This window comes from Phytophthora sojae (genome assembly GCF_000149755.1).
Source record: "Phytophthora sojae unplaced genomic scaffold PHYSOscaffold_9, whole genome shotgun sequence".
Taxonomy (NCBI): Eukaryota; Oomycota; class Peronosporomycetes; order Peronosporales; family Peronosporaceae; genus Phytophthora; species Phytophthora sojae.
The window spans coordinates 3,011,628-3,034,302 of NW_009258123.1; the positions used below are offsets into that span (position 1 = coordinate 3,011,628).

At 60.6% G+C, this 22,675-nt stretch overlaps 7 protein-coding genes across 7 annotated transcripts; 3 read left to right on the forward strand and 4 right to left on the reverse strand.

The window, feature by feature from the left end:
- Positions 1-2: 2 nt before the first annotated feature.
- PHYSODRAFT_564524 (hypothetical protein) lies at positions 3-1,123 on the forward strand (the record flags this gene model as incomplete). Its single annotated transcript, XM_009536871.1, has 3 exons — positions 3-69; positions 155-442; positions 619-1,123. Coding segments are annotated over exons 1-3 (852 nt in total), but the record flags the coding sequence as incomplete, so codon positions are not given.
- Positions 1,124-2,456: 1,333 nt separating this feature from the next.
- Positions 2,457-5,444, reverse strand: PHYSODRAFT_338970 (hypothetical protein; the record flags this gene model as incomplete). The annotated part of the gene is made up of 3 exons (XM_009536872.1): positions 2,457-2,573; positions 2,649-3,554; positions 3,648-5,444. The coding sequence occupies 3 exons, from the start codon at positions 5,442-5,444 to the stop codon at positions 2,457-2,459; spliced, it is 2,820 nt and encodes a 939-aa protein (XP_009535167.1).
- An 814-nt stretch (positions 5,445-6,258) lies between these two features.
- PHYSODRAFT_391228 (hypothetical protein) lies at positions 6,259-8,154 on the reverse strand (the record flags this gene model as incomplete). The annotated part of the gene is made up of 3 exons (XM_009536873.1): positions 6,259-7,132; positions 7,244-7,309; positions 7,418-8,154. Coding segments are annotated over 3 exons (1,677 nt in total), but the record flags the coding sequence as incomplete, so codon positions are not given.
- Positions 8,155-8,965: 811 nt separating this feature from the next.
- PHYSODRAFT_347879 (multidrug resistance-associated protein ABC superfamily) lies at positions 8,966-12,991 on the forward strand (the record flags this gene model as incomplete). The annotated part of the gene is made up of 1 exon (XM_009536874.1): positions 8,966-12,991. The coding sequence occupies one exon, from the start codon at positions 8,966-8,968 to the stop codon at positions 12,989-12,991; it is 4,026 nt and encodes a 1,341-aa protein (XP_009535169.1).
- Positions 12,992-13,140: 149 nt separating this feature from the next.
- PHYSODRAFT_338973 (hypothetical protein) lies at positions 13,141-17,119 on the reverse strand (the record flags this gene model as incomplete). Its single annotated transcript, XM_009536875.1, has 2 exons — positions 13,141-14,461; positions 14,598-17,119. 2 exons carry the CDS (start codon positions 17,117-17,119, stop codon positions 13,141-13,143), a joined length of 3,843 nt encoding a protein of 1,280 aa, XP_009535170.1.
- Positions 17,120-17,672: 553 nt separating this feature from the next.
- PHYSODRAFT_338974 (hypothetical protein) lies at positions 17,673-18,999 on the forward strand (the record flags this gene model as incomplete). The annotated part of the gene is made up of 2 exons (XM_009536876.1): positions 17,673-17,900; positions 17,986-18,999. 2 exons carry the CDS (start codon positions 17,673-17,675, stop codon positions 18,997-18,999), a joined length of 1,242 nt encoding a protein of 413 aa, XP_009535171.1.
- Positions 19,000-19,154: 155 nt separating this feature from the next.
- On the reverse strand, positions 19,155-22,553 carry PHYSODRAFT_522670 (hypothetical protein; the record flags this gene model as incomplete). The annotated part of the gene is made up of 1 exon (XM_009536877.1): positions 19,155-22,553. The coding sequence occupies one exon, from the start codon at positions 22,551-22,553 to the stop codon at positions 19,155-19,157; it is 3,399 nt and encodes a 1,132-aa protein (XP_009535172.1).
- Between the last annotated feature and the right edge of the window lie 122 nt (positions 22,554-22,675).

Here is a 22,675-nt window from a genome sequence, read left to right on the forward strand (position 1 = left end):
AAAGCGGAAATGGCGTCGCTCTTCCCGCAGTTCGGCAACGTGTTCGGCGCGCCGAGCACCGCAGGCCGCGTACGTGGCGCGCACCCCTATCTCTCTCTCCCGACTGCCTCCTCTAACCGAGTGTCTACCCGCTTCTCTTCTCTTCTGCGAGCAGAACGAGCTGGTGTCGTTCAACGCCGGCAAGATGACGGTGAAGCCCACGGCGAACGGCAAGTTCCTGGTGACGCCGCAGCTGGAGAAGGGCAAAGTGTGTCTCTCGCGCGGAGACGACCAGCTGCTGCACTTCCAGTGGGTGGACCGCCAGACGGGCGCCAGCCCCGAGGACTTCATCATCTTCCCCGACGACGCGCACTTCGCCAAGGTGGACACGGGCCGCCCCGAGGACCGCGTCTTCATTCTGCAGTACAAAAACTCCTCGCGCCGCTTCTTCTTCTGGATGCAGGTGAGGGCAATTGCTACAGCGACTGCAACTTTTGTGTTGCCGGCCGGTTAGGCTAGTGCTAAACCTGCGACGGCAACTGCAACAACACAGTTGCCTCGATCCATGAGTCTCCGGCAATGAATTGGGTAGGTAGGATACGTGCTAACGTGTCTGTATCTGTACCTGCATCTGATTAGAACAAGGACGCGTCTCGCGACGAGGAGCTCGTGAAGAAGGTGAACGACTGCATGAACAACGCACAGGCGGCCGCCAGCAGCGACGGCGGCGGCCGCAGCGCCGGCAGCAACGTGCAGCTGGACCACAACGCCATCATGCAGATGCTGGGCGCCATGGGCGCGGGCGACCAGGGACGCGGCGGTGCCGGCAGCGGCGGCCAGGCCGTGCAGATGTCGGAGCTGCAGAATATCCTGCAGAACATGGGCCTGCCCGCGGGCGCCCAGTCGGCGGCCTCGTCGCCCGCCACGTCAGCCGTGTCGTCCTCGCAGGCGTCGCAGAACGGCGGCGGCAGCTCGGCCGCGGCCACGACGGCGTCCACGCAGCACGAGCACGACGTGAGCGGCATGGAGGTGGACGAGATGGACGAGGACGAGCTGCTGCGCCTGGCCATCGAGGAGAGCATGCGCGACGGAGGCAGCACCAACCCCAACGCCGGAGGTAACAACAACAACAGTGACGCGCAGAGTGGCAACAGACCCGGCGGCAACAGCGGCAGTGGCACCGGTGGAGGCAACATGGACACCTCGTCCTAAGCTTGTTGAGAGCGGATGGGAGGCTTGGCTTGTGCCCGTTGCTCGGGTAGGTAGCTTGTAATTCGACAACAAAGTACTCCATTTGTTCTGTCTCTGCGGCTTCCTCTCCCTACTAACTAACGCCTTCCACCACGTGAGTAGTGCTTCTTCATGTTGTTGTTGACACTAAGATTTTTCTGACGTTTTTGTGTGTTCTGTTGTGCTGCTGCCATTTGTAGGCTTGCTGCCAACTGCTTAGCTGTGTCTGCTGCTGCTTTGGGTTTGTTGACGACCACGGCGGACCTGGTATTGATGAACCTGTGTATTGTCGTCGTTCTTAACTGTTGTAGTAGCTTCCACCACGACCCCGGCATCGTCAGCACCAGCCGCGACTCCTGCTGGAGCCCCCGCCCAAGCTACCCCTGCTGCTGCCTCCGCTACGCCTGTACCGGCTGCACCAGCACCTGCGACTGATGCTGCTGGGACCCTTACAACGGCAGATCTCCAGCGTGCGATGGCGTCGTTCCAGCAGTTCACGGTTAGTTCCTTGCTTTCGTGTTTGTTGTGCGATGGAGCTGCCACCTCGAACACTAAACAAACTCATTGTCTGTCGTACTAATACTATTCACAGCAACCGAAGCCGGTGTCCCTGACCAAACTTCTCAGCGCCGACAACGTGGCTAGCATCCTTGACGACCCAGCTTGTGTTGAAGCGCTACTACTGCACCTGCCTGAGGGTTCGCAGACCCCAGCAGAGCTTCGTGCGACGGTAACCTGATGAAACTTTCTTAGTGGCCGAACTCGTATTCTGGTGCTTACTCTCGCTCGCTGCTTTTCTTTCTGTCAGTTGAGATCTCCTCAACTGCGTCAAAGCATCGGATCGCTGGTCAGCGCTCTGCAAACCGGCAACTTCAACGCCGTTATGGCCAACTTCGGCTTGGACCCTGCCGCCGGAGCTGGCAAGCTCGCATTTGGAGACGGTAGGCGCAATAACCCCCGCAGCCGACATCACCGCATCTTGACGCTTGTGTGTGTGAACGATCAATTAGGTGTGGGTGCTCTACTCGCTGCAATTCAAGCGTGGGCAGACCAGCAAGACACCTCCATGTCTACGCCAAGCGATCAGAACGAGGCCAACAAGTAGGAGTAAATTCTACTTGTATCGTTTTGAGCTATGCGTCGCCTTCGCATTGAAAGCACTCCAAGGAGAGGCGAGCAGTAAGAACTAATACACTCGCGTGCCGCCATGATCACCATTACTTAGGATACCTGTATTGTACATCTATCTAAACGTGGCGTGGGTATGGATGGCCCTGGAACTGAAGCTCTTCTCCTGTGTGGGCTTTAAGCTCGCTCCCTAGCTTTTGTATCTGCAGTGTCACCGCATCGATGTGGTCACGGACCTACAGCACCAGCATCAAACAACAACATTAGCACCAGATACTCGCCACTAGCATATATAATGCTTCAAGACGCACCCAGGTGACGAAGGCGGATGGAGACATCGAGTCGAACTCTCGAGTCGAGGGCTTGAATGGCGGCAGCGTCTCCGAGTTTGACTCGGGTAAGTTCTTGCTCGAGGGTTGAGGCAGCGCCGCCACCAGAGAGAACTCTGATGTAGTGAGCCATTCATTCGGGCGCAGATCCCCGCGCTCAGCGAATCCAGAGAGGGCGAGCTTCATGCGTTGGCGGATCGCCACGAGCGGAGTGACCCGCTCCCAGTGCTCCAGAGCCGCCAGAAACGCGTCAGCGTCTTGCAGAGTTGAAAGTCGCTCCAGCATCGCCAGTTTGTTCGAGAAGGGGAACTGCAGCACTCGCCAGATGGCCTCCAACCGGGCGTGAAGACTGAGAGCATGACCGGTTAGGGCGTTCCCCGCCGAGCGACCTCCTGGGCCGCGACTTGCTCGATGCTGCAGAACCGGCGGCCTCTTGCCCTTGCCATTGTTTCTCCTGCTGTTGCCACTGCCGGTGCGCCGTTTGACGGACGACATGCTCATCGAGCTACGAGCCGAGAAGCTGGTGCGACTGCTGTCGACACTCTCCACGTCGTCATCGCCGTACTCAGTGCCTTCTTCTCCCTCGTCTCCTTCTTCGCTGTCGTCCTCTTCATCACCTTGATCACAACCATCTTCGTCGAATCTGTCCTTCTCTTCGTTGTTCTCCTCCTCGTCCTCCGCAATCGTATCGACCCCATTACCAGAAGCGGCTCCAGGCGGTAGATGCCACGCCCAGGTCTGGGCTGTATCCCTACGATAGGCTAACCGGGCTTCCGAGTGACGGCCGATCGCATCGACGTCCAGTTGACCTCGAGGCGCACCGATGAGCGACTCTTTCCGCCGGCCATGCCTTGAGATCGGCTGGGACGGATTCACGATGATCTTCTGCTCCAGCATCGACAACCACCCGCGTGTACCAAGTCGAGAGCGCCTTTGGGGTGACAATGAAAGGCTATCTGCCCCTGGCGTGGCGAACTCTACCCCCATAGTCGTGGTAACGGGTAGAGCTGGCTCGGATGCGGAGATCACTAGGCCTGAGGAAGGACTTGTGGGGTGTTGTGGCTGGTTCCCGGCCACCGGTAGTGATACTGCCGAGGCTGAAGCTGCCATTATCTTCGCTGGCGCTGTCTGTGGGAGGCGTAACTGGTGGATCTTGCTTGTCGCCCGCACAGCTGCAGCTGCTGTCCGTGTTCGCCTCTCATTAGCGATAAGACGCTCTCGGATGCGGGCCTGGAGCTCGGCATAGACTTCGCTGTCCCTTTGCCCACCTGCTTTGCCAGCGTCCACCGCCCTGCCACTCTCGTCACCATCGCCACTTCTTGACGTGTCCTGGGCCTTCTTCCAGTAGGAATGCTGATCCTCGAGCCGCTGACGGAGCTCCACGGGTATAAACGTTAGACCTGAGCACACAAACTTGGAGCCGAAGTGCCCCAGCGTATCCCAGCGCTGACGCTCACCACATCGACGAAGCGCTTTAGCACCCCGCGCGCCGACTGCCTGGTAGCTTGGAGAGCGTTGCATCCACTCGTCGGCCGGGTCCAGCATTCGAACGTGCTCCATGTCGGCTTCGGCGCTGTTGACGTTGAAGAGGCCAGACGCCTTGGCATTCGAGCTCTCGCCTGTAGCTAACAACTGCAGCACCTGCGCCACGTGAGGGTGTCGCGCGTACAGATCCCCGTCGTTGGCGTTCGTGTTGGCAGGCGCCGTATTGAATCCGACATCTTCTCGTGCGAGCTGTGCACTGGTTGAAGGCGGCGCGAGTCCCCCGCGGCGCGTTTGCATCCTCAGCACGCTTGGACTGCGATTACCGTCGTTAGCTGGAGCGTCTTGGCGCGAGAGTGGCGAGGGTGACGTCTGGTTGTTACTGCTAGATCTCCTGCTTGGACTGCCTTCTGTAGCACGCAGAGCTGGAAGTTTCGACGCTTGGACCACTTTGCGCTTCCTCCGCTTGGTCGCTGCTGTACTTCGTGCTACCGATGCCGTCCCGGCAGATGTCGCTCGACTCGATGGTCTCAGCAGTTGGCTGAGCTTGTGGGAGGCTTGAGGGAAGGCACTTTGGCCGGGATACATGGAGTTTTTCCTCTTGGGCGACGTCGGTATATGCAGCACCTCCCGCATTGCCTCATCACGCAGCCGATCGAGCTTACACCGGCGCTGCAAGTCCACGAGACACAGAGTCTGAGCACGTTGGATGTTGGCAGTCGAGTCGAAAATGCCGTTCGCATCCAGCGCCTTCGTGATGCGCGCAAAGTTTGCGTCCACATCGCTGGCAATTTGTTGGATCTTCCTCTGCATCACCAGCATCACCCGCTCACGGTCTTCCAGCGAGAGCCTCTGCAGGCTGCGGTCGGCTGGCTCCACTGAGAAGAGCGCTACACCTCCTCCTGTGTTCGCGCGAGCCTCAAAGTCCCTCATCTTGTGGCTAAGCACGACGTCGGGCAGGTGCATCTTCTCATCGCTTAAAGCCGAAGCACGGTGGCGGTCCCCAATTTCGCCCAAGGTTGCAGCCGTTGTGGTCTCCGCTGCTGGAGCTGTGGTACTTCTTCTAGCTGCTGCGCCTGGAGGCCCAGAGATCGCCGAGTCCTTGGAATTCTTGGTGAAGATGGAGACGCCCTCCTTGGCGGCGTTGGCACGACGTTGAGCTCGCTCGATCCGATCTCGCAGCTTGGCCGGTAGACGAATCGGCTCGAGCGACTGAGACGCGCGCGTATCCACGAGCAGGAGAGAAGGCGATGCATCGGAGGATGATCTGCTCACTGCAATCCGGTCGTCGCTCATGTTGCTGCTGCTGGCTTGGAAGAGTGCATGACCTGACACGCGAGACTAGCGACGGGAATAGACGAACCTAACAACGCCACCATGTTCGTCCCCACTGAAAATAGTCCCCCCAAGCTCCAACGTCAAACACGATCCGTTGGTGGTCAACCCGCACGCGTACATCTCCAAGATCACTATTTCAAATGGCTACAAAAGGCAAAACTGATTGATAACTGGTGTCGAATGGCGGAGTCATATCATAGACTTCGGAAGTTTTCACGCGCTACCAGCGCTGCGCAGCTGAAAACCCCGAGGAATTGATCTGCTGGTGTCGCTGCTGCTGGTGGTTGTGCTGGAAAGGAGCGGCCGGGGGAGGAGCCAACACGGAGGGTGAACGTGGATGGTACTGGGGTCCATGCGCGTGACCAATAAGCGGTTTCACTGGCAGTTCTGGGGACGTGACGTAGCGAGAGTCGTCACTCACGGGGTTCTCGTGCGTACTCATCGAAGCTCCCGTTGGCTGCTGTCGGTAACCATATTGCTGCTGTTGCTGCGAGGGGAACCCATTGTGTGCCTCCAGCATCGAGTCCACTCCATGGCTGTGGTGCCCATGGCTGTGCCCATGCCCGTGGGAGTGCGAGTGGCCGCCGCTGCAGCCATTCATCACCGTCGTCTGCTCAGCGCCTGCGCTGTCCATTCCCATCGCGGCAAGTACTTGCGGCTTTGAAATCTGCACCGACAGGAATTTGTCGAGCCGTGCATGGCGCCGGAAGATCGTTCGAGCTTGCTGGAGCACTTGCTGTTCGTTCGCCGAAGCGGAGACCTCGAGGTGCAAGGTGGCGACGCACATGTCTCCTGCGTGGTGCCAGATATTCCACTGCGCAACGCGCTCCACACCGGATACTGACGCCTGCACTTCGTGTAGCGCCGCATTGACGCTGCCTTCCATGTCCTCTGGAGCCCCTTGCAGTAGCTGGCGAGCAGTGTCGCGCAACAGAGGAAGCGTACTGCCCAAAATCAACAGCGAGATGAGCGCGGAGGACGCCGAGTCGGCCACGTGCCACTCGTACAATTGGATCAGTATCGACGAAATGATCACGCCCACACTGCCCAACGTGTCGGCCAGCACGTGGAGGTACACGCCGTACATGTTGCTGTTGCTACCGTGGTGGCCGTCTTCGGAGGCGTCTTCACCATGGGCCTGGTGGTGCGAATTCCCGTGACTATGTCCGTGGCCACCGCCACAGGCTGAATCGCCGCCGTGGCTGTGGCTGTGTCCGTGTACGTGGTCGTGGAAGAAGAACAGACCCACAAGGTTCACAACCAGTCCTGCCGTTGATGTGAGCAGCAAATGGTTCGTGGCGACCTCGGGGGGATCCAGAAAGCGCGACGCAGCCTCAGTCAGCAGATGGAACGACACCACAAGCAGCAGCAGCGAGTTCAAGAAGCCCGACAGAACCTCCACACGCCCATAGCCGTACGTGAACTTGGCGTCGGGCGGCAGTTGCCCAATGTAGGACGCCACGAGGCCAATCACGAGTGCGCCGTTGTCAAATAGCATGTGCCCAGCGTCGCCCATAAGCCCCAGCGAGTTCGTGTAGAGCCCCACACCCAGCTCCACGAACATGAAGGCGACGTTGACCGACAGGAAGATCAGCATCTGGCGCGAGGTGCGCTTAGACCACAGCACGCCCAGAACGTGGCTCGCGCTGTTCGTCAGTCCACCCTTCGAATCAAACCCAGCGCTGGATCGGTACGTGTCCAGATACACCTCACTATCAGCACTTATTCCTCCCCTCCCTCCTCCTCCTCCTCCCAACGGCGCACCCCCTACACGCCGCCATCGCTTCAGCAGCACAAAGAGGATCAAACCGCTCGCCATCGCGCTCAAGACGCCGCGGAACCAGCCCCGCTCCCAAATTGCAGCAACAACCGCCAGCGCCACCCCCGTGGTCGATGCCAATAGCTGCGCCCTGGCCTGGTCTATCGACGACAGCGACCGGAGCTTCCCGTCGAAGAACGCGGCCGTAAACTGAGCCCCAGCAGTGAAAAGCAGGTAGAACGCCCATGTGGACGTGCTCATGACGCCTCCGTCAGCGCTCGCCCGGTCGTTGGCGATCTGCTGGGCGTGGGCGACGCTCTCGGGCGTCAGCACCGCCAGCAGAGCGGCCGTACCCGCTGCAATGGCGATGGCCAGGGGCGACGCGTCGGCGTCAGCGGCCGTCGCCCTCAACGCGGGGCTCTCGGCCGCCAGCTGCAGCCCCAGCGCCGCCCCCAGGAGCAGCAGCGTGAGCAGCAGCGCCCCGTACTCGTCCGCAGAGACGCCGGCCACCAGCACGTAGCCCAGCAGCAGCGGCAGCGCGTCGTTCGCGTCGCCGTTGCGCCAGCGCTTGAGTTGCTGCTGCAGCGGCTGCGCGTGTTGCAGCAGGAAGGCCAACAGCGGCCCGAAGTGGCGCAGCGCCTGCACGCCCACGTACAGCGCTGCGAGTCTCCTGGCCGCGTCCAACGTTGCGCGTTGCGGCCCCAGCGCTGGGCGACGTCTTGCGTTGCGCGAGCCAGCGGCCAGCCGGAGCGCGAGCTGCAGCAGCAGCAGCTGCGCCAGCGCCGAAAAGTCGCGCGTCGAGTGTAGCAGCAGCGCGCGCAGCAGGAGCAGAAACAGCAGCGAGCTCGAGGCGGAGGCCGCCGCCGCGGGCGCGAAGGAGCCGCCGCCGCCGTCCACCGTCAGGTCCATCGCTCAAAGTGTTGTGGTCATCATTACATACGGGGCTAGATTCGACGTGGAGGGCCGTTAGAGGGGTCAAAGAAGTAATTACGGAAACTTAAAATAGACGTCAATTTTATTGGGTAACTTCATCATACTTATTCCAAGTAGTTTCTCCGACGGCGGAGGTAGTAATTTCGCAATTCAAGATAGTCAGTGATTAAAAGTGCTGTAATTGAAAAAAGGCAAACGATAAGATAACGTAGCGTACCAAATAATGCGTGGTATGGAACAGTAACTGATCGACTCGAACTTCTACCCGTAGAACGAGTCGTATAGCTCGTGCTCCAATGCAGCAGCACTGCCGTCTACGCCTTCTACATGCAGGCTGGGACGTTCGACTTGCTTCATGTCAATAACAGTTCAAGTGAGCTAGAGACGAGCTACTCGCAGTGCTCGACCAATCCAGTACAGATTAGATTCCCAATCGATGCCTAGCTCCTTCCATCCTCCGGCAAAGATGATCGCCTCGCCAGTCTTGCTCGTGGCCACGTCTTCCTACTATCTCAATGGCAGCTCGCTGAGCAGGGCCCAGGTAGCCATCGTTTCAGCGCTGGCCGAGCGACAGCCGTCGAGCGTTGCACCCCTGTAACCACACGAAAGGCGGCAGATGATCTGATGAGATCTGCCGCAGATCTCATCAATCGCGCCGATTAGACTTAATCCGGCCGTCACTTCAACTTACGAATGATCGAAGTGGCTGGCTGGCTGCTTGGCATCAATCGCCTCCTTATCCTGCGCCATTCCCGAATTGGCGGCGAACCCCACAGTCGACGGCTCCATGGACTCGAGCCACTACGTCGCGGCCCCACCCACGCCCAACACGGGCCCGCGGGCCGACGCCAAGCGCCCCGGCACGCTGCGCCTGGCCGAGCGATACGCGCAAGAGCCGCCGTTCCGCTGCCGAGCCAACCCGCTGCAGCGCGCGTCGCTGCTGTCGGTCATCTCGGCCCACTGGCTGCAGCCGCTCGTGTCGCTCGGGGCCCAGAAGGTGCTCGGGAAGGAGGACATTTGGGCCGTTGCCCCCGAAGACTCGTGCCAGGAGCTGCACGACCGCTTCCGCCCTCACTACGCGCCGCACAAGACGGAGCTGCTCAACCTGCCGCACGTGGCCATGGGCTTCCTCAGAGCCTTCCGCCGAGAGATCGCGACCATCATCGGCAACTACTGCGTCTACATGACGGCCATGGTGCTGCAACCCTTCATCGCCAAGGCCATCCTGCAGTACCTGGAGGACCAGTCGAACCTCTTCCACATCGACAATGGCTACGTCTTGGTGGCGCTCATGGTGGGCGTCTCCTTCGTGGGCATCACGTGCCTCAACTACGGCTTCTTCCTCTCCTCGCGCGTGGGCGCCAACATGCGCGCCATCGCCATGGACACCGTGTATCGCAAGGCGCTCCACCTGTCGTGCACTGCGCGCCAGGCCTACACGACGGGGGAGATCACCACGCTGATGAGCGTCGACTCGGAGCGCATTTTCTTTGCGGTCATCAACGGCCCGTGGATTCTCGTTGCGCCGCTCTCGTTCATCGTCACGATCGTCCTCATCGGCGTCATGTTTGACGGCGTCTCGGCCGTCTGTGGGGCTGCGCTACTCGTGATCGTGCTGTACACGTCGCTGCAGCTGGCTGAGCACATCGGCGCCGTCCAGAAGGAGCTGCTCCAAGTCGCAGAGGAGCGCGTGAAGGTTACGTCCGAGGCGCTGCAGGGCATTCGCGTAATGAAGTTCTACGCCTGGGAGGAGTCGCTGGCCACGCGCGTCGAGAGGATCCGAGCGGCGGAGATTAAATTCTACCGCAAGTTCCACTACCTGCAGATCACCAACACCATCCTGCTCTTCCTCACGCCGGTGTTTCTTGGAGGTCTGGTCATGGGGATCTACGTGGGGCTGAACGGCACTGTGACTGTCACGGATGCGTACACCATTATCAACGTCGTGAACATCACGCGGTTGGCAGTCAACATGTTCCCCCTCGCCGTCGCCTCGCTCTCCCAAGCTTCAGTCACGTATCGACGCATGGACGCATATCTGGGCTGCGATGAAGTCAAGGGTTCCAGTGCTCACGATTCCAAGGCCTCAACGAACTGGGAGGCTTCGGCCGAAGCTGGCACGATCTCAGTTCGCAACGCGCACTTCACGTGGTCTCCGAAGTCTGCAAGACCCGACGTTGTCGTGGTCAGTCCTGCCAACAGTGACGTGGCTGGCGACGAGCAAACTCTTGTGCCGCCGCTGCACGAATTTTCACTTGAAGGGGTGAACCTCGCGATCGACTCCGGGTCTCTTGTCATGATCGTGGGAACCGTAGGAGCTGGCAAGTCGAGTCTGCTCAGTGCTCTCCTGGGAGAAATGATCTTGGTCGACGGCGCTGTCGACGTCAGTGGGGGTCTGTCGTACGTGATCCAGGAAGCTTGGATCCGCAATGCGACCGTGAAGGACAACATCCTGTTCGAGGAGGAGTTTGACGCTGGCAAGTATGCGGCGGTGCTCGAGGCGACTCAGTTGGCGCTGGATCTCCACGCGCTGCCGGACGGTGATCAGACTGAAATCGGCGAGCGAGGCATCAACCTGAGCGGCGGCCAGAAGGCGCGCGTTGCCATCGCCAGAGCTGTCTACCACTCGAGCTATGACATCTTAATTCTCGACGATCCGCTGAGTGCTGTGGACCCGCACGTCGCCCACGCCATTTTCAATCGCTGCATCATGGGCCTTGCAAGGGAGAAGACCCGCTTGTTGGTGCTCAATAGCCACTACGACCTTCTCAAGCACGCCGACAAGATTGTAGTGGTCCAAGATGGCCGCATCGCTGGGGACGGGACTTACGCCGACATTTTGGCTCAATTTCCAGAGCTGCACAGCATTGGCGAGACGTTGGACAAACTGGAGCAGGACGTGATTGACGAGCACAACGACGAGGAAGAGGCGGAAATGGTGAGGTTATCTGCATCCACGGCAACTGCAGTAGCTGTGAAGAAGGAGCAGCCTCTGGTCCCCGAACAGAGCAAGCCTGGAGGAAACTCCACCGGACTGATCAGTAGCGAAGATCGCGTCAAGGGGCGAGTGAGCGGCCAAACGTACAAGTCGTACTTCGACGAGACCGGGTTCAACGGAGTCCTCGTGGTGCTCACGATTATCGCGGCGTATTTTGCTGGACAGGGGATGCGAGTTGTGGTCGACTGGTGGCAAGGTCATTGGGCCAAGGAGATGGAGAACGAGGCGTCCGACTCGAGCTACTCGGAGCTGGCGTATGGGCTCTGGTACTTTGGCTTCATCGTGGTATGCGCGCTGGTGACGATCGGCCGTGGTCTTCTGATGATGGAATCCTGCATTCGCAGCTCCAAGAACTTGCACAACGAACTTTTCCGTCGCGTGCTGAGTGCTCCAGTGAATCTTTACTTCGACGTCACTCCGGTCGGGCGAATTCTGAACCGGTTCTCCAACGACCTCGACCAAATGGACTCGGTCTTGCCCCAGCACTACCAGTCGCTTTTCCAGAGTCTTGGAGTGTTCGTCGGATGCTTGATTGTGTGTGCTCTGGCTTCGTTCTGGGTCGGGGTTTCGTATCTGCCCATGCTCGTGATCTTCGTCGTCACGGGCGTGTACTTCAAGCAAACGTCTCGAGAAGTAAAGCGCCTGGAAGGGGTCACGCGCTCGCCCGTCTTCAATCTGTTCGGAGAGACCCTCAACGGGCTGCACACGATCCGCGCCTTCAGGATGCAGCACAAGTTCGTGGAGCTCAACAAAGCGGCAGTGGACGACAACACTTCCTTCTACTTCACGTACTGGGCTGCTGGTCGCTGGCTCGCGATTCGCCTCGACTGGTTGTCCGTGGTTGTCATCTTCGTGGTGACCATCTACCTCGTCACGTCCAAAGGCGAAACGGACTCGGTTGTCGCCGGCATCTCGCTCTCGTACTCGCTGATGCTGACGTCGATGATCCAGTGGGTGGTTCGAGCGGTTGACTTGACGGACAACGCCATGACGAGCGTGGAGAGGCTTCTGCACTTCCGCAACATCCCAGTCGAGAAGGACAGTGCCGACTGCCTTCCGATCAACGGAGCGGCGTGGCCTGCGCGCGGTGCCATCCGCTTCGACAACTTGTGTCTGAGGTATCGCCCCGATCTGCCGCTGGTGCTTCGAGGTGTCAGCATGGAGATTCAACCAGGAGAGAAGGTGGGCATCTGCGGCCGTACTGGGGCCGGGAAGAGCTCGCTCATGATCGCGCTCTTCCGCATCTGCGCCTTCGACAGCGGATCCATTGTCATCGACGACATGGACATCGAGAAGGTGCGACTGCACGATCTCCGCCGCGGCTTGGCCATCATCCCCCAAGACCCAGTGCTCTACAGCGGCACCCTGCGCGATAACCTGGACCCGTTCGGCGACTACACTGATGACGCGATCTGGTCCGTACTGCAGCAAGTGCATTTGGCGTCCACGGTCACGAAGTGGGGCACCGGTTTGAGCTTCGTCGTCTCTGAGAAGGGCGACAATCTGTCGGTGGGGCAGCGGCAGCTTCTGTGCATCGGCCGAGCGCTGCTGAAGGACAGCAGGATCGTGGTGCTGGATGAAGCGACTGCGAACGTGGACACAGCCACCGACCGCCTCATTCAGTCAACGATCCAGGAGACGTTCGCCGACAAGACGGTGCTGATCATCGCGCATCGCATCAACACCATCCTGCACTGCAACAAGATCGCCGTCATGGATGCTGGACGCGTGGCGGAATTCGGATCTCCTTCAGCGTTGTTGCAGCAGCCAGAGTCGATCTTTGCGTCGCTTGCCAGTCGCTTGGGGCACACCTAAACGGTCATGAAGAGTAGAGAGGACCGCTTAGGGACAACTACTTAAACAAGACTAACTTTGTTGTTACCTGCATGGATTCCGCTGCCTCCCTTTGACTAGGTCAGGACTTCTTTGACCACGCGCTACTGCTTTTAGTCGCGTTCATTAGTTTACGCGACCAGCGTGGAGGCCGTTCGCTTCATCAGTGCCGCAAATGCAGAGCTCGGTCGCGCTAAGAGCTCTGATGGTGGCGCGAACTCGGCTTCACGCCCCGCGTCCATGACAGCAATTTTGTCGCAATGCAGGATGGTGTTGATGCGGTGCGCGATGATCAAGACGGTTTGCTCCGCGAATGTCTGCTTGATGGTCGTCTGAATCAACTCGTCTGTGGCCGAGTCGACGCTGGCTGTGGCCTGGTCCAGCACCACAATCTTGCTGTTCTTCAGAAGGGCGCGTCCGATGCACAGCAACTGCCGCTGGCCGACCGATAAATTGTCGCCAGCCTCAGACACCTCAAAGTCGAGTCCTGCACCCCACTTGGTCACGGTATCCGCGAGATGCACTTGTTGTAGAACCGCCCACATGTCGGCGTCCGAATACACCCCGAGCGGGTCCAGGTTCTCTCGGATGGAGCCACTGAAGAGCACAGGGGCCTGCGGGATGATGGCCAGGCTGCGACGGAGGTCGGCAAGCCGCACCTGTTGGATATCAACACCGTCGATCGTCACACTGCCGCTGTGGAACTCGCAGATGCGGAACAGAGCGATCATCAGCGAGCTCTTGCCAGCCCCCGCGCGTCCGCAGATGCCGACCTTCTCCCCAGCAGCAACGCTCATGCTCACACCACGAAGCACGAGCGGTAGTTCGGGTCGGTACTTGAGACACAGATTGTCGAACTTGATGGCACCGTGAGAAGGCCACGCAGAGTCGTCGATAGGAACGCACGCCGGACTGTCCTCTTCGACGGGGATCGACCGGAAGTGAAGCAAACGCTCGACGCTCATCACCGCGTTATCCGTGCTGTCGACAGCGCGCACGGTGTTCTGCATCGTGGACGTGAGCATGAGCGAGTACGTGAGCGAGATACCGGCCACCACCGGCGAGATCTGCCCCTTTGCAGCTACGAGGTACAGCAATACTACAAGGATCACCACCACGGAGAGCCAATCAAGCCGAACAGCCAGCCACCTCCCAGCGGCACAGTAGGAAAAGTACGCCGCGGTGTTCTCGTTCACCACCTTCTCGTTGAGGTCCGCGAATGTCTGTTGCATCTTGAAAGCGCGGATCGTCCGCAGTCCTGCCAGCGTCTCGTCGAACAAATTGTAGACGGGAGACCGAGAGACCCCTTCCAGACGCTTCACCTCGCGAGAAGTCTTGTTGAAGTATCGCCCCGTGAACACAAACACCAGCAGCAGCGGGAGGTAGGCAACACAGATCCAGTAGGACGACACAGCCGACACGACCAAGCTCACCGACAGACATCGCCACGTTCTGGAACATCATCTGGTACTGTTAAGGCAAGACCGAGTCCATCTGATCGAGGTCGTTGGAGAAGCGGTTGAGAATCCTCCCGATGGGTGTCACGTCGAAGTAAAGACTGATTGGCGCGCTCAGCACGCGCTAGAACAGGTCGTCATGGAGGTTCCTCGCGCTCCGAACGCATGCCTCGGTCATGATAATGCCTCGGCCGAGTGTGACGACGGTGCACACGACGATAAAGCCCAAGTACCACATCCCAAAGGCAGTCCCTGAGTAACTCGGGTCGACACCTCTCTGAGTCATATTCGACGCCCAGAAACCCTGCCACCAGTCCACGAGCACGCGCATGGCTTGACTCACAGAGTACACCACCACCACGAGCACCAGTAGCACCAAGATGCCGTTATGACCCGTCTCGTCAAAGTATGCTCTGTAAATGCGACCACCCACTGTGCCGGTCGCGCGGTCTTCATCTCTGACTAAACGTTCAGCGTTGGGTGATGCCTCCCCGAGCACTGTCGCTTCCTGTGTCGAGGTCATATCCATGGTTGTCGCTGAGTCTCCTTCCGTCGGTTCAGGTTCGCGCTTGGGTTCTGCAGTCTCAGAGCCGTGATGGTGGTTTTCGTAGCGAAGCTCTGGGAAGTTGGCCAACACTTCGTCGTAAGTTCCGTCCCCGACGATCTGGAAATCGACGATCTTGTCCGCCCGAGCGAGCAAGTCGTAATGGCTGTTTAGCACGAGGAGCCGTGTCTTGTTCGCAGCAAGGCCAACGATGCTCTCCTCGAAGATGGCGTGGGCCACGTGTGCATCCACTGCGCTCAGTGGGCCATCCAAGATCAAGATGTCGTGCCAGCGGTAAAACGCTCGAGCAATAGCGACTCGTGCTTTTTGGCCGCCACTGAGGTTGATCCCTCGCTCGCCAATCTCGGTCTGGTCCCCATTGGGAAGCGCATGAAGATCCAGCGATAGTTGGGAAGCCCTCAGCACGCTCTCGTACTTCGCGGCATCGAACGCAGACTCGAACACTATGTTGCTCTTGACGCTGCAGTTGCGAATCCACGGCTCCTGCGAGACATACGAGATATCGCCGTGCACTTCAAGCTCACCCTCGCGCAACGTCATTTCGCTCAGCAACGCGTTGAGGAAGCTGCTCTTCCCCGACCCGACAGCTCCAACCACCATGACCAGCGATCCCGGTTCAATGTTGAGGCTTAAGCCTTTGAGAGCAAACGTGCTGCTGGAATCAGGCGACAGCACTTGGGATGACACCACCGAGCTGCTGACGTCGTCGTCATCCATTTCTCGTGTCGAAATGGGCCACTCTGCGCGTGCATTTCGCAGGCTAATGCACCCTACGTCCCCCAGTGACTGGTAACATGTAGCGGGCGCCTTGAACTCGTCGCTCGCCAGAAACTTGTCGATGCGGCGGAAGCTGCTGCGCGCCTGCGAGAGCGCGGTCAGTGCGGTGGTGAACTCGTTGACGACGGCGCGGCAGATGTTGACAAGCGCCACGAGCGTGAACGCGTCGGTCACGGAAATGGCGCTGTGCAGCAGCACGTAGAGGCCCATCGTCGAGCCTGAAAGGAACACGGGGGTGAGGAAAAGCAATACAGAGCTCGAGACCATGCAAGCATGGAGTTTGCGAAAGAGACTGACCTCGGTCGCGCGGATCTTCTGGACGCGCTTGGCGACGCACCGCTCCCAGGCGTAGAGCTTCATGACGCGCACTCCCTGCAGCGCCTCGGACGTGACCTTGACGCGCTCGTCCACGACGGGGAGCAGTTGGCGCTGGATGGCGGAGATCCGCTTGGCCTGTCGGACAGAGAGAGTGAGGACGACAACGAGCACTGCGAGGCCACAGAGCGCCGACGCGGCGTCGAACAGCACGTTGATGAGCGCGAGGCAGACAACGAATCCCAGCGGAGCCACTAGCAGCCAGGGCCCCTGCATCATGGCACTGAAGACGCGCTCAGCGTCGACGCTCATGAGCGTGAGCACCTCCCCCGTCGTGTACTGCTGCCTGGCCGCGCTGGAGAGCCGCAGCATCTTGTGGAAGATGCAGCTCATTACGAGCGAGCGCATGTTGGAGCCCGCTCTCGACGACAGGAAGAAGGCGAAGTTGCGGCACGTGATGGCGACCACCGAGACGGCGGCCATGAGCGCCACAAGCGCATAGCCGCTGGACACGCGGAAGACGTTGGGGCGGCCGTGGAGGTGGTCCAGGAGGGCCTGCGCCACGTACGACTGCAGCGCCATGGCGGCGATGTAGACGCCGTAGTTGGCGAACACCAGCAGCAGCGGGCGGCGGAAGACTCGGAGGAAGGTCCCGGCCAGCGGCGGAGGATTCGCGGGCTCGTAGAACGCCGAGAGGCGGCGCTGCAGCGCGCGCACCGAGTCGGACGCGCACACAGGCCACAGGTCGGAGACGCTAGCGGCCGGCGGGCGCCGAGGGACACGAGCGGCTGGAACCACAGCACCAGGAGCTGCGACGGCAGCGACGCCGAGCTCAGCGGGTTGGTGCGCGCAGCGAGCGCTGGAGACGGAGGCGCGGCCTCGTAGGGCGCCGAGATGGCCATGGGGTGCGGACAGAGAGGGACACTTGCGGGGAACGGGGTCGACCGGCAAGTGACTGGAAGGCAGCAGCAGCAGCAGCAGCAGCAGCAGCAGCATGGATACCACCGCTTCGACGGCGCCGAGTGTTGAGTGTACCATGGAATGGTGAGTGAAGGTGTTTGTGCTCCGTCGTGCAGCCGAGATGTCGATGGTGATAAGTTGAAGTGGTGGCGACGGGCGTTGCGCTTCGTTCCTCGCAGCGGTGGCACTGCTGGCAGTACCTCTGGCAGGGGTCGTGTCTGCCAGTAGGATACTATTTAGTTAGTGCCGAGTGCTGGTAGTACATGTAGTCTTGAGGTTGGTCGCTGCTGCGGAACGTACTTCCGCCTTGTTGCGCCTTGCGACGTCCTGCTCGCATGTCCTCCTGCTGCCGCCTTACCGCATCTAGGAGCTGGCGTGGACGAGAGAGCTCCGATGTCAGCTTCGTTCAGTTTGGCCGCATTGCATTTTTACCTTCAGTTACATAAAGTGGCTTTTGCATACATAGATCCCTCTTAATCACTGTAAATGCCTGCTTAAAGGGCCGTGTATCACTACGTAAAGGATCATACTACTGCCTGATTCGTATCATTTCCCGAGTTTCCAGGCGAGAAGACAAGAGTTTGGGGCCATGAACCTGCTGCAGGGCAAGAGCAACCAGTACCTGCGCGAGGCCATCCTCGAGGGCAGCGTGGAGAAGGCGCGGCGCTACCTGACGCTCAAGATCGGCAAGGCGGACGTGGCGGCGCTGACCGAGAGCGGCGGCTTCTCCATGTTGCACTGCGCCTGCCTCGTGGGCAACACGCAGATCGCCATGATGCTGCTGCAGTACGGCGCCGACGTGCTCGCGCTCACGGACGTAAGTGCGGGCAGGCCTTCTCTAGACGTACAGACGCTGAGGCTGGCTGACTGACCTCTGTGCTCTGCGCTCTTGCTGCCTGCAGGACGGCTACTCGGCGCTGGACCTGGCCATCTGGAGAGGCCACCTGCAGATCATCGAGCTGCTGCGGTCCCAGGGCTGCGTTGCGCCCATGAAGGAGCCCGAGAGCCTGAACGGCAAGGTCATCTCCCACCTCGGGCGGAAGGCCACCGTCGTCTTCTTCGAGCCCAGCACGAGCATCCGCACCAGCAGCCTGCGCGGCCTCTACTACGAGGACAAGGGCGAGGCCAAGCTCGTGAACCTCTGGGCGGGCACGGACTACAAGATCGTGGGCTCCAACCCGTACTACGAGGAGCTGCGCAAGTTCGACTACCAGTACGCCGAGATCCCCGTGACACTGCCGCACGACTACGACGCCATGCTGCAGGGCGCGCTCCAGGGCGCGGCCTTCTTCGACAACGACAGCGACAGCGAGAGCGACAACGAGATCGAGGAGATCGTCGAGGTGCGCGTGCCGCCCGGGCCGCTGGGCGTGCTCCTGGACAGCGGCATCCAGGAGTGCGCCGTCGTGCACGGCTTCACCAACCTGCCGACGGGCGAGAAGGGCCCCATCGAGCAGCATGGCGACGTGTACCCGGGCATGTACATCATGAGCATCAACGAGACCAACGCGTCGCTCATGTCGCTGCAGCAGGTCACGCAGCTGCTGGGCAAGCTCGCGCGCAAGGAGAAGCTCATCCGCTTCGCCGTCTTCCGCCCGGGCTCGCCGCGGAATCGCAGCAGCATGGACACCGCCTCGGAGGTGTCGAACCAGCGCTCGTCCGTCACGTCGAGCGCGTCGCTGCCCCCTCCCGTGCCAGTAGCGGCCAAGCCGCCAACGCCCAGCTCTGGGCTCGCCAGCTTCTCGTCCCGCTTTGCCAACTTGGCGGCCTCCGTCATGGACAAGAGGCCGCCCACACCGCGGACAAGCATCACGTCGGCCTCAGACGTAGGCACCCCGAAGGCTACCGAGTGCGCGCACTGCGGTATGCCTGCCACGGCGCACAGCTCGGACGAGTGCCCGTACCGGTCTGCATAACGACGTGGCTGCGTCGGTACTTCTGTACGTGTAAGTATTGATGGACGTCACTTTCTTTATTGTGCTCTGGTTTCCTTAGACGCAGAACTGTACACGGATGGACTCTCTCCTAGCTAAATAATACGTTGGCGAGTGCATACCTCCTGCGCGGAGGTCTAGAGCACCATGTAAAGCGTCCCCCAGAAGACGTCGGGTCCTGGCAAAGTCCAGGATGCCAGCGCGCAGTTTTGGTTGAAGTAGTACTGCTTGCCGGTCGTCTGCGACTGCACTGCCTGCCACCCCAGACCTTGGCCGTCAGGGCTCTCGCCCACATCCTCGAACGTCGAATCCACGAGGTAATCCACGAAGCTGCCATCGCCCATGGCTAGAGTTAAATTGAACAGACTCGTCCGGGGTCCGCCGCGTTGCTTGAGGTGCTGCTGGGCGCGCCGAGCCGCAGGTGCTGCATTCCGATCCAGCAAACTGATGAAGTTGGCCGCAATCTTGGCAGCACGTTCGGCGTTGGCCTTGGTCTCGAACGTCGTGAGCGCAGCCATCGCCGTGTGGGTGCTGGCCGGGGTGGCCGTCGTCTGCTTCATCTCCTGGCGAAGGTCACGCAAGCTCGCCGAGATCTGGTTCATGCGGTCCAGATGAACCTGCAAGTCCTCTAGCTTCAGCGTTTCCTCCTCAGCTGCTGGCGCTGGGGCTGGAGCTGGAGCGGGATCTTCTTCAGCAGCAGCAGCAACAACTGGTGTCGGAGGTGGCCCGGCGCGCGAACCGTTAGAAGCTGCCTGGACCTTCTTGTTGGCCCTTGCACTCGCCATACTCTCAGTGAGCACGTCTGCCACCCTCGGTGGTGGAGGGGGCGGGGGTGGCGCACCGGTAGGCCGTGGTGCGGGAGCCCGTCTTGAATCCCGACTGCGACGACCGCCAGCTCCAACGACCAGCTTCTTCGCCACTTTACGAACCACCATCGGGACCTCCATTTCCTCGGTCTCCATACTAAGTCGCGTGGAGTTTTCAGGCTGGACTTCTTCTACGACGAGCTCCTCCGAATCCATGCTGCGTCGCGGGACGATTCCTACATTTACAGGCTGGATCTCCTCTATGACCAGCTCTTCAGCTTCAACCTCTTCCAGCTCCATGCTACGGCGCGGGACTGTGCGCACGTTCTGAGGTACAATGAACTCCTCGACCTGGACTGGAATGGGCGCGCCTGCATCCGATCTCGGCCCGAACGACCTGCTCTCCACAATCTTCGAGTTTTCATCCAGCGTAAAATTGGCCGAGTCCGAATCGTTCGACACCGTGTCCAGGCTGGCGTTTTCTTCCTCCGTGAGAAAGCTAGCCACTTCCACCTTGTGCACCATCGGCACATCCATATCCACAGTCATAACCGTTGCCTGCGATAAGGATTGCCGCACTGCATCGTGTCGATGGCCTTCCGTGTTGAGGAAGTTACCTGCGTCCTCTTCCGAATACCCTTCCTCCTCCTCGGGGTCACTGTACTCCGCCAGCTCGGCTGCTTCGGCCTGGTAATCCCTCTCGGTCCGCGTCGGCTGCTGCGTGTAAGTCTCTTTGTACTTGCCAACGCCTAGATCCAGCTCCACAGGGGCGGGGGCGAGGATGCTGTCACCAAGAAGTTGCGGCTGCAGCTCCTCGACGTCTAATCGTTCTTCTTCGTCCCCAGGAGAAGACGGTGAAGTGGACGCCTTCGACAACCGCTCGCTTTTGCCCATGGACGAGGACGTCGGCCGGAACTGGAACATGTTCGGTACCTGTTTACGCACTGCCGCGGATCCGTTGCCACTGCTCCTGTTTCCGTCTTCCATTGAGTCCTGTGAGCTCGTGCCAGCGGTGGAATCCGACAGAAAGCTTCGCCGAGTCTCGTCCGAAGTCTTTCCTGCTGGGGTATGCGAACGGCCCAAGAACGAGCTGTTAGATGCAAGTGAACTGCGAACGCTGCCGTCCGAGCTGACGCGGGACATGTCGCTCTGGCGCGCGGATGACGCGCGTCGTGGCAACTCTCGACTCTGCATTTTGCTGCTGCACTTGACGCAGATGCGGGTCTTGCGCTTGCCTCCGGGCGCTGAGAGATCACTAAGCCGCTGGTGGGCGGTCACGAGCTGGTGCACACTACACTGGCTGCAGATGACGTCTCCACAGCCGGCGCAGTTGTACTTCTTGCGCACGAGAGAAAAACTGCGCGTGCACACCACGCAACACACACGGCGACTGAGCGGCACCATATCCCTGGGACCTGCGTACACGAGCATGTCAAGGCGGCGCTGATTGATGTGGTCCCGTATACATGCGGACCGCAGCGCCGCCGTGTCCACCATCTTCAGCACAAGCCACGACGGCAGCCGGTCTCCTAGATCGTTTATCATCATGGTCACAAACTCGAGGCTTCCGGGCGCTCGCTCGCTCCACGTCTGCAGCGTCAGCGTCTTGGCGCGAACAGACCCGTGCTTCGAATCCCGCGACGGGAGCACGTCCAGATCCACGCTCTTGCCCAGTCGGTAGCCGATGCGGCGGCCGTCGCCGTCCTCGAAAGAATCCACAAGCTCCACGTACACGTAGTCTCGGTGCTTGGCGACGGAGGGCGCCAGCGACCGCACGCAGTGCCACTTGACGCACACGAAGCGCTCCTCGGGCGTGCGCGGCACCAGCGTGTACAGCACCTGTCCGTCCAGGAACTCGCTCGGGTTGACGGCGCTCTCGTGCTCGGCGAAGTCGGCGCTGGTCTCGGTGATGAGCAGGTCGCTGATCTCCCGGAACGTGGCGCTGATGTTGCAGCTCCCGCGCACGGCGGCGTCCAGCATGGCGTCGTCGGGGCCGCTCCTGGCGCGGTGGATGGTCACGCCCTCGCGCGCGCGGCTGGGCGTCCAGCGCACGCGGCCGAAGCCCAGACTCAGGTTGTACGCGTCGTCTACGGACTTGTCGATGAAGTTGACGAGCGCCTCCACGCGGTCGGCCGAGAGCTCGGGCAGGTGCTGCGCCATGTCGCTGGTCATGGACGACATGCTCTCGTCGCGCAGACTCGACGGCGACGTGGCCGACGACGAGCGCGCGGACGGCGAGCGCAGCGACAGCGAGCGCGTCGAGGAGGACGAGGACAAGAGCATGGAGGCGAAGCCGCCCCCGGAGCCGCGCGAGGGCGAGGGCGCCGGGGACCTGGAGGCCGAGCGCGCGGACTTCTGGCGGCCGCGGTAGCGCTGCTGCGGCTCGTGGTCGTACTGCTGGCGCTGGCGCTGGTGCTGGTAGTGGTGCTGCTGCGGGGGGTCGTACGGGTCGTCCTCCTCCTCGTCCTCCCGGTCCAGGTAGGGCGTGCGCCGGCCCGTGTGGCCTCCTCCGCTGCGCGTGCCGGCGCTGCGGCCGCGCGCATTCGGGTCCGTGAGCGTCTGCCGGCGGCGTCGGTGCAGGTTGAGCTTGGCGACGCTGAGCGCGGCGCTGAGGGTCTCGGAGGCGGCGGCGCTCAGGGCCGAGACGGCCGAGGGCGCCGAGCCCACGACCGAGGGCCCGGACGCGCCGCGCGGGGACGTGATGAAGGGCGCGTACTCGGGGCGAGGCATGCCGATCGATGCCCTGCCTGCCTGCGCTGCGTGGTGGGCCGCCGCTAGGAACTGAAGGCGCGCGGAGAGAGCGAGCCCCTCCTGACAAGACATATGGCGAGGGCTAGGCCATCAGATTGCTC